Source organism: Geospiza fortis, unplaced genomic scaffold (genome assembly GCF_000277835.1).
Source record: "Geospiza fortis unplaced genomic scaffold, GeoFor_1.0 scaffold145, whole genome shotgun sequence".
In the NCBI taxonomy this organism is placed as follows: Eukaryota; Metazoa; Chordata; class Aves; order Passeriformes; family Thraupidae; genus Geospiza; species Geospiza fortis.
The window spans coordinates 3,795,925-3,806,452 of record NW_005054362.1 but is presented as its reverse complement, the minus strand read 5'-3'; the positions used below and the strand labels follow the sequence as shown (position 1 = coordinate 3,806,452).

General features: G+C 53.6%; 1 protein-coding gene across 1 annotated transcript in view; it reads right to left on the bottom strand.

Moving 5' to 3' along the window:
- Positions 1-511: 511 nt before the first annotated feature.
- Positions 512-10,528, bottom strand: part of WSCD2 (WSC domain containing 2) — a 13,696-nt gene continuing 3,679 nt past the window's right edge. The window contains exons 3-8 of the mRNA XM_005424098.2: positions 10,301-10,485; positions 9,470-9,591; positions 8,317-8,491; positions 6,790-6,954; positions 4,903-5,103; positions 512-2,381 (exon numbers count right to left, since the gene is read on the bottom strand). Coding sequence (XP_005424155.1) covers positions 2,029-2,381; positions 4,903-5,103; positions 6,790-6,954; positions 8,317-8,491; positions 9,470-9,591; positions 10,301-10,485 — 1,201 coding nt within the window. The 3' untranslated portion in view covers positions 512-2,028. The remainder of the gene's footprint in view (positions 2,382-4,902; positions 5,104-6,789; positions 6,955-8,316; positions 8,492-9,469; positions 9,592-10,300; positions 10,486-10,528) is intronic.

Below are 10,528 nucleotides of genomic sequence, written 5' to 3'. Positions count from 1 at the left end.
GGACACTCTGCAGGTACTGGAGATCCCAAAAAGGAGCAGCTTTGGTGGCGTTGTCAGCGCCGAAATGACATTAATGGGATTTAAATACCTGTTAATGGGTTTAAATACAGAAATGGATTAATGGGATTAAAGGGGAGAGGAGCTGTTCTCCCTTTGATCCCACAGCCCTTGTCTGGGGTGGGTTGGGGGTGCTCAGGCGGCCCCACAAACGCACAGGGGAGGCAGAGCAGCAACAAAACCTCTCCTTTAATTTCTGGGTTACCCTCAGGGTTTGTTCTGACATGACAACCCCGGGGCTGCCATGAGCAGAGTGGGCTCAGCTCCAATCCCACCGCCAGGAATCCCAAAAAAACCTCCAGCTGTTTGTCAAGGGAAGAGTTAAAGAGTTAAAAGAGAGTTAAAAAGAGTTAAAGAGTTAAAAATGGGGAGGCTTCTCCCTCTGAATGCAATCCCCCACCTCCTTCAAAAAAAAAAAAAACAAGGAGCAGCCCAGCTCTGCTCCACACACACGTTAGAAAAATAGATTTTTATTGAAATTCTCCTTTTTTCTCCAGGGAGTTTTCTTCTCTCTTGGAATACAGACCAAGCAGGGTCTCTGGATTCGACCTGTGCCTGCATTTCTATCAGGATCAGGAGTTAAAAGCCAACTGGTGAATCTCTAACTCTAGAAAAGGCTGCGTACAATATATGGCTTTTGCACCTACATCCAGGGGGTTTTGCGGGTTGGGAGCCTTGGGGAGCTCGTTTGGGACAAAGCCAGGATGGGGAGGGTGGCGTGGGATGAGGGGACAGCCAGGGACCACATGCAGCTGTGCACAAAGCCAGCCCGGAAATCGGCACATTCCCGGCGTGTGGGATCCTTTGGTTTGGCTTTGGGACACCCCAAAACTCAGCCCCAAAAACGTTTGCTCCCCACGGGGGTTGGGTGCAGCGTGGACCCTGCTTTTAGTCCCCCAAACTGCCCCTGGCCCCACAGAAATGCTCCTGAGGGGATGTTGTGGCTCGTGGGCTCTGAAATGAGGCCTGGACGAGCTCGTGGGTCCCAGCAGCTCCAGGGAAAATGTCTCCTTCTGGAGATGCATCCACAGGGAAGGGGAGCTTCCACCTGTGGCCACACTGGTGGGGGTCATGGGCCCCCCCAAGGGCTGGAGCAGGAACTTTGCCTGGTGCTGTGGCTGGGGAATGGCAGGGAATTCTCAGGGAGCCACAGGATGGCTCAATGGGCCGCAGCCACCAGGTCTGGGGACATTGCACAGCACGGCCTTGCAATCCCATAACCTCAGGCAGGATCCACGAGAGTGCCATGCCCTTGGTCCATCCTCCCTTGGGAAGGCTGAGGATTCCATCCAAGGGCAGGTGGAATCCTTGCAGGGCTGGGATTTTGGGGACACCCACCCCAAGGAGCTCAGCTCTAGGTACGCCAAAGCCTGAGCAGCTCAATGTCCCCAGGAGAGCCTGAGGGGACACAAACATCCCCCTGCACCTTCCAGGAGGGCTGGGGCAGCCAGAAGAGGAGCAGGGGACCCTGGGGGAGCAGGGAAGGCACCCGTGTCCCCAGGTTGGCCAAAAAAAAAAAGCTCAGCAGTGGCTGGGGACCTGTGGCGGCTCATGCAGGGAGTGACCGACAGCTACAGCAGCACACGGAGGGTTAAAAGAGGAGCCACCCACTGGGTGGAAGTAGGCAGAGGTGAGAAGTGTGCATGAGTGTGAGCAGTGTGCGAGAGTGTGAGTAGTGTGCACGAGTGTTAGTAATGTGCAGGAGTGTGAGTAGTGTGCACGAGTGTGAGTGTGGGTAGTGTGCAAGAGTGTGCACGAGTGTGAGTAGTGTGTGAGGGTGTGAGTATTGTGCAAGGATGTGAGCGAGTGTGAGTAGTGTGCATGAGTGTGTGCGGGGGTGTGCCTGAGTGTGAGCAGGTGTGAGTGCGACCCAGCAACGCTCTGTGCGTTGCTCAGCCCTCCCAGCCCAATCGGGGAGGATCTGGGAGGACAGAGCCACCCCTGGGCACCATCCCCCCGCTGTGGTCACCATCATCTGGGGTAATAATCCTCAGGGACCCCCGAGAGGTTGCGGAGCTTCAGGGCGGCGTCCACGGTGCGGATGTAGCCGCTGATGTCCTTCCTCAGCTCGGCCGTGTAGGGGTCGTACTCCAGCTTCCTCAGCCCCGAGCGCTTGAAGTTGCCATCCTTCTGTCCCTCCACGCACAGCAGCCTGTCCTCACAGGCCGTGACACCCAGCAGGGCCACCATCCTCTGCAGCTGCACGAAGAGGTCGCGTTTGAGGTCCTCGAAGTGCACCACCAGCACCTTCTTGCCGTAGCGCAGCCAGTCCAGAGTGTGGGTGGCCCACCACGGGGCGTAATTGGCCACAAATTCCGGCCACTCTGGGGACAAAAAAAGGAGTAAAGAATGTGTGTTGGGGTTTCATCCAGTTAGAGAAAATGTGGGAGCCCAGGAGAATCCTCTGGCTGCCCTGGAGGACTCGGGACCCTGGCAGGGGGCTTGGAGACCTTGGCAAAGACACCTGTGCCTTTGATTTTAACCCATGGAAATAACTACCAGCTTTTGGTGGTTGTGTGTTCACACCTTGTGTGGATGTGTACAAGCCACAAGGGTTTGAGCAGAATGATAGTGAATTTATCACAGGGTGAAAAATGTAGAATTTTGGGGGTTTTTAGAATGGGGGTTCAGGAGGCAAGATGGAGGAATCTGGGCGTGTTCTGTCTTTCTCCTTCTTCTTCTTCTTAGCCTCCATCTTCTGCTGTGATGGTGGCACTTTTGGATTGGTTTAGAGGAGAGGCAAACTGTCTAACATGGGTGATAGGTATTGGAAAATTATTGCAAATAATGTACAGTTTTTAGTATAAAAAGATAACATCGCCCTGAGGGTGGTCAGTGCGCCACAAACCGACTTGCTGGAGAGACCTCAGCAGGTTAGAAAAGGAATGTTATAGATAACAGAAAATAAACAACCTTGAAAAGCACAGCTGAAGAATCCTGACTCCTTCTTCGATCTCAGGGCTGGGAAAAAGAGACTTTCTAGCACCTCTGGACCACAGAGACTCCGAGAAGAAAACTACCCAGATTCGTGAAGAAGAAGGTGCAAAAAAGACACCTAACCGACACCCAAAATTCTCCATCTTGGCTCCCATATATCACCATATACTAAAACCCCAAATCTAAGTTTTTTCGCACACTTCTAACCAACTCCACACCCGTAATCCCACTGCTGTTAATCAATTTTGGAAGCCGTCTCCACGGCCTCAGGTAAAGTGCAGTGTTCTTTTGCGGGCACAGAAAGTTTAAAATTCTCAGCATCCAGGGTTCCAACAGATGTGAGTGGATGTTCCCTGTGTCCTCTCCCATCCCTGCTGGAACGTCTCAATTAACCTTCTGGCTAATTGATCCTGCCATTCAAATCAGGTGGTGAGAGGGATGATGAGACACCGATAATCAGCTGCCTCTCTCCTGGCAGTGCTGCACTAAAGCTCCAGGCATCTCCCTCTTCCTCGCGTCCTCCCCACAAAACCAAGGCGTGATTAACAGCTGGACTGGGTTAAATTCCCTGAGGAATCGTTAACCACAGGATGTGTTCCATTAAACAGATCCAGGACAATTCACCTTGTGTAATCACAGCACATAAAACTTTGCTTTGGAGCCGCTCCAGGGATGTTGTAAAATTAATGCCACGGAACCAAGCGGGGGTTTGGCCTCTGCAGGGCTGGGAATGGGCTGGGGGAAATGGGAAAACACCCCATCAGCCCTGGGGGTGAGGCTGGAGAGAGGGCCTGGGGATTATTTTTTCCCAAATTTGCCCCAAAATTTGTTCCTGGGAGAAGAAAATAATAATGAGAGCTGCGCTGCAGGGAAGGCTGGGAATGGGATCCTCATGCTCCATGTTCAGGGGCCTCTCCAGCTGGGAATGGGGTTCCCAACCATGCAGTGGAAAATCTCCATCTTTCCCAGTAGAGGTTAATTAACCTGACAATTAACCCTAATTACTCCACACATCCTCTGGAAAGAATTTGGTGATGTATTTGAAGTGCATCCAAACAAGGCTGTGCTAGCATGGTCCCCTCTGGATCTCCCTCTCCTCAGAGGCACGAAGCCTGGGACAGGCTGGGGAGGGGGTTGGGATTGGGAAGGCTCAGGAGGCTCCTTGTGCTCCCTGGACAAGGATTGGGAAGGCTCAGGAGGCTCCCTGTGGGGCTGGGATACCAATCCTGGCTCTATCCACAGATGGATGGGGAAAAAATCAACCAACAGGCTCCTATGCCACCACAGTGGTGACAGTGCCAGCCCAGGGCCACAAGGCTGAGGAAGTGGGGGACACCACACCCCGCTGGTTTTATGGGATGGGGAGAGCAGGGCTGGGCTGTGCCCGGCACTGTGAGCACATGGAGATAACGAAATCCAGGCACATCCCAGCCACAGCAGCCAAAGCTCCCCTTAAATAAACTGGGAATTAAGGGTAGCAGATGTTCAATCAAGCTAAACATTTTAACTCTTTCCAATGAAGTCAATCCCACAACAGCAATTTGGAAATTGCTGTAATTAAGCAGCCTCTGGCACGCGCCTGTGCGTGGGAAAGGTGGCGGCTGGGGAGCAGCTGGACACGTGGAAATAGCACCTGGATACCCCAGGGATGGGCTGGGGACTGCCGCCACTCCCTGGGGACAGGAGATGCCCATCCCTGCCTGGTCCTGCTGTCCTGTTCATCTTATCCCACCCAACACACGAACCCCCGACCAAGAGATGACGGTTACAGCAAGAGATGACCCAAAATGGTGGCAAAGCCCAAAATTTCCCCCACGCACACCCAACTCCAGCTCTGCCGGGCTTTCCCAACCAATTCCCAGCCCCAGCAGCCGGGCTGGAGCTCTCCCAGAGGGTTCCCTGCCCTACCTTTGCCCTTCCAGTGGGCGTGGGCGGCGAAGCCGATGTGCCCGCCGTACTTGCGGTTGAACTCGGCCATGAGGGCCTTGTAGGGGTTGCGGATGAGGAGGATGGCAGAGTCAAAGGACTCGATCTCCTTCTGCCCGCTCTCGTGGGTCTTGATGCAAATGGTCCTCCCACTCCTCCAGTGGTCCCGCTCGCCCTTGAATCCTGCCCGGATAGAGCTGGGATTAGTGGGAGTAAAGGGGAGCTGGGAAAGGGGCTCAGCCCGGGGAAAAGGAGGCTCAGAGGGGACATTCTGGATCTGCACAAATCCCTGACAGGGGGAGTCGGGCTCTGCTCCCAGGGGAAACCAGACAGGATCAAGCAAAATGGCCTCAAGCTGTGCTGGCGAGGTTTGGATGGGATATCAAAGAAAATATCTCCACCCAAAAGGTGCTCAATCCCTGGCACAGCTGCCCAGGGCAGTGATGATGCTCCCACCCCTGGAGGGATTTAAGAGCCGTGTGGATGTGGCACTTGGGGACGTGGTGGCCTTGGCAGAGCTGGGGGAACAGTTGGATTCGGCCTCAGAGGGTTTTTCCAACCCAAAGGATCCCACAGTTCCTTGAAAGGGAACATCACAGGGATATCAGGTTGCAAAATCCAGTCAGATGATGAAAGCAGCTGGGGCGTGAAGGAGGATTTGCATCCCTCTTCCAGATGGAAATCGTTTGTTTTCCCATGTTATGAGTCTCATGAAATTGATGAGTGGGTGGCTCGCAGGAACAGGGGCCGCTCAGGGTGACATCTCCCTGGCCACACGCGGCTCTTGTGCCTGTTCTGAGGGGTCAAGGGCAGATTTTATGGCTACAGCCTCCCTGAGCACAGCTGAAACTCTCCCAGCAATCACAGAATCACAGAATAATGAGGTTGGAAGAGACCTCTAATAAATAAAGAAAGGGAAATCCTTGTGCCTGTGGAGCAGCAGATCAGCCCAAGGTGGGGCTGATGCCATGGGGGGTCCAGAGAGGGGACCCTGCGCTGAGCATGGGGCTGAGCCAGCATCAATCCCAGCCCCTGGAATGCACCTGGAGTGGGGGATAAGCTGGAAGGAGCTGTATTCCATCAATTAGAGAGGTGCAATTGGCTCTCAGCAGTGGATAAATCTGCTGGTTGCCTGGATACCTCCTGGCCCCTCCGACAGGGAACGAACACGGAGCCCACGCTCGTGCGGCTCAGCAAAACCCAGCCAAGGCTTTTCCCACTGCTGCTGCCTTCCCTGGGATGCTGCTGCACCCTGGGGGCTGGGACAGTGCTCCCTCACTGAGCATCTCCCTCCTGCAAGGCTGGATTTGGCAGGAATTGGGAGGGATTGTCAGGAAAATGGGGATTTAGGGAATAGCCTGGGTACAGATCCCGCCAACATGGCACAGACACAGATCCCAACTCCACCACAGCTGAGGAGGAAGGGAGAATTTCCTCTCAAAGCCACAAAAAGTGAAGGAATACCTGGAGAAACCTTCAAGGTCTCCAGATAAAGCTGTTGTGAGTGATTCTAAGTTGAGGGAGCTGGGCATGGGGTGGGTTATTAGAACCAGAAACCCAAAATGCTTTGGGTTGGAGGGGATCTTACAGCTCATCTCATCCCAACCTCCTTGGAAAGGGACACCTTCCACTACCCCAGCTTGCTCCAAGCCCTGTCCAGCCTGGCCTTGGACACTCCCAGGCGTGGAGCAGCTGCAGCCTCTCTGGGCTGGTCCCTGCCAGGACCTCCCCACCCTCCCAGGGAGGAATTCCCTCACCATGGAGCAGCAGCGCTCACACCCAGCCCTGCTCCGCCCTTCCTGCAGCCCCTGGGATGTCACCAGCGCTGTCCCCAGCTGGGGTGGCACCCCAGGAGTGCCCTCCCCTCACCTTTGTTGTACAGGGAGCCATCAAAGTAGTAGCTGCCGGTGTAGAAGCCGGTGGCCAGCTCGATCAGGTGCCGGGCCCAGGTGTTCCCAGCTCCAGGAAAACTGGCCAGGGCCACCAACTGCTTGGCACGGCTGGGCAGGAACCTCCTGTCCATGCAGCGGTTGTCTGCAGGGAGACACGTCAGGAATGTGTCGTGGAAAGCTGCTGGTCCCACTGGGATGTCTGAGGAGATGCTGCCTCTCCCGGGAAAATGCTGGGGAAGGGGCTGGGCAGGGAAACGGGCCCTGCCTAAGGCTTAGAGGGACATCCCAAAGAGTTCTAAACACCCAAAAAGTCCTAAGAGGATTTTTCCCAAGAGTTCTCTGTCGTTCCCAGCTCTGTGTGCTTAGGGAAGGGTGACTAACAGGGATTCCTGTGCCAAGAAACGCTCCTGCTTTTTTGATGAATCAATGAACAGCATTTCCAGCACGGACACAAACACCAAAGGATCGTGACAAGACTGACTCAAAACCACCCAAATTTGGGTCCTCACTTGCTCCCTTCAGCCCTTTCCTCTCCCAGGAACAGTTTTCCTTTCTCCCAGTGCTTCCCTGGCTCCCTGCTCTCTCAGGAATGCTCTGCCTTTTTCCACCCCACATTTTTCCCTGGAGCTTGTCTGGATAGCACGCTCCCATGGGATCACAGAGAGGTGGGAAAACCCTGGGAAGGAGGAATCCTGCCAGAGGCAGAATCTGCTGTGCCCTGCAGCTGAGCCAGGCACCAACCACAGCTCACCAGGGGAGCGCTGATTTCCCAGGGGAATTAAAATCCGCTCATTTTTAGCGGGATCCTCACACTTAGGTTGTTGGCAATGATTAGGATGAGTATTGCCGTTAGGAAAAATAGTAGGTAAGTGAAGAATTTTGTGATGTAAGGGTCTGAGGCAAATCATGTTGCATCAAATTGTAGGATAGATCACGATACAAACAGTGCCGTAGGGAAGAAGGTGAGTGAGTAGAAGTCTCGCTTCTGTCACAGACATCTTTTATGAAAAATCCTTTCCTTAGGATTTTTCCTCTTGAAAAGCTGAGAGGCCTCAGGAACAAAATGTAAACAATGGTTATCTGCTGCTGTGGAATGAAACAGGTGCATCTGTGATTGGTCTCATGTGGTTGTTTCTAATTAATGGCCAATCATAGTCCAGCTGGCTTAGACTCTCTGTCTGAGCCACAAGCCTTTGTTATCATTCCTTTTTTTTCTATTCTTAGACAGCCTTCTGATGAAATCCTTTCTTCTATTCTTTTAGTATCATTTTAATATAATATATATTACAAAACAATAAATCAAGCCTTCTGAAACATGGAGTCAGATCCTCGTCTCTTCCCTCATCCTCAGACCCCTGCAAACACTGTCACACCCTTCTACTCACTCAAAATTCCCATCGTTTTTAACCTGATAGGAATTTTGAAGTTTATAACAAATTTTCATCCTCAGAAGGAGAATAAAAATTCATTTTTTGAGGGGGAAAGGTCCGGGGCAGAAGCTCACCCTGCACTTGTGTCTGGTAGACCAGCAGGAAGTCGGCGGAGCCGCAGCTCTCGAACTCCTCGGCGGCGCATTTGTGGGCGCAGAGCTGCTCGTCCTCGCGCTCGTGCAGCGGGAACAGCGTGCTGGGGAAGCCGCAGCGGCACGTGGTGCCCGCCAGCGCTGCCAGCGGGAATTCCTGCCGGGATGGGCAGGGGGAATGGCCCTGGCACCGCCCCCCAGCCGCGGCGGAGCCTTTGTGCCCCGCACCCGTCATTGCTGGGCAGCGCGGGGCGGTTTGTAACATCATTCCAGAACATTCCAGCATCATTCCAGGCCATTCCAGCATCATTCCAGACCATTGCAGCATCATTCGAATCCCAGCATCATTCCAATTTCAGCATCATTCCAGACCATTTCCAGCATCATTCCAATCCCAGCATCATTCCAGACCGTTCCAGCATCATCCCAGAACATTTCCAACATCACCCCAGAACATTTCCAACATCATCCCAGAACATTTCCAACATCCTTCCAATTCCAGCACTATTTGAGACCATTTCCAACATCCTTCCAATCCCAGCATCATTCCAGAACATTTCCAACATCACCCCAGAACATTTCCAACATCATTCCAGAACATTTCCAGCATCCTTCCAATTCCAGCACCATTCGAGACCATTTCCAGCATCCTTCCAATTCCAGCGCCATTCCAGAACATTCCAGCATCATTCCACTCCATTTCCAGCATCCTTCCAATCCCAACATCATTCCAGAACATTCCAGCATCATTCCAATACTAGCATCATTCCAGACCATTTCCAGCATCCTTACAGCCTGCTCCATCATCCACCCTCGGTCAGTTCCCACTGCCAACCTTTCCCCTCCCTGTTTGGAGTCACCGTGCCCCAGGATGAGACCCCTGGACAGAGCAGGACCCCGTGGGGCTCCTTTAAATGTCCCTTCCAACCTAAACTCTAATTCTGGGATGCTCCTTCCCAAACTTTCCCAGGGCTGCTGCTGGCTCCACTCCCTCCCGTGGCAGGGACACAAATCCGTTTATCCCATTTTGGACACACAAAAGTCATGTCCCTAAACTGGGTTCAGATATCCCGGTGTGACTCTGATGATGATGATGATGGAAACAGAGATGAAGAAGAGGAGTTTATCCCAGTACCTTCTCTGTGCAGAAATCCACACATTTATCCACGGACATGTTGAGCATGAGCTGGCTGGCGGGCAGGGCGATGGAGACGTTTTCCGGCCGGCGGAAGCACCCCCGGAATATCGCGCTTCCATCTGGGATAGAGAGACAGAGAGAGAGGCCCCAGTGGCACTCCAAAAATGACACTGCTGCCACTCTGTGTGACACAGCATTCCTAACTGCTCCAGTGGCTGCTGGTGCCTCCAGCAGTGCAGCCACAATCAGAGCAAAACCCCGGCAGCAAAGTTTGGGATAATTTTTTTTTTTCCTGGATGTTTCTATCAGCTCCGTGATCCCAGGGATGGAGCAGGGACAGGTTTGGTCAGGCCTGGAATCCCATCCTTGGTACCCTCAGCCCCTTGTGCATTCCTGGTTGTTGCCATCCCCTTTCCCATTCCTTGGATATGAGGAAAGGTGAGCAGGGAATGTGGGTAATTATAGAGCTGCCTAATTGGGAGCCAAACGAAGGAGCACCCTCAGCTCTGTCTGGAATTCCCACACATCCTTCATCCTGCAGCACACACAGAAACACTGTTGGTCCTGTTTGTCCATGGGGAAAGAAATCACTCAAAGTCACCCAAATTTCCCTGAATCCCAGCAGGATTCCTTAGGGCTCCTCATTCCACCCAACCCCAGCCAGCAGCATCCCCACAAGGAGATTCCTGATGTTTGCAGGAGCAAAACTACCCCTGCTCTCCAAGAACCTCCATGAAGCCACAACCCAGCTCGGGAATGCCGGGATCACCCCTCCAGCACCAAGAGAAGCCCCCCCCATCCCAGGGCTGAGCTGGGCCTCCAACTTACACCTGCGGGCGGATTCCTGGGCCAGCTCCAGGCGGTAGATGGAGAGCCGGTTGATCCCGCCGCAGGTGTTGCTCCGCTCTCCCTTGCACTCCATGTTGCACTCGGACTCGCTGGCATTGGACGCCTGGATCTTGTGCCCGCAGTAGCACTCAGCCCCGAATTCCAGCCCCGCGTACAGGTACCCCCTGCCCAGGGGAAACGGGATCTCAGCACATCCCCCTCGGCTCC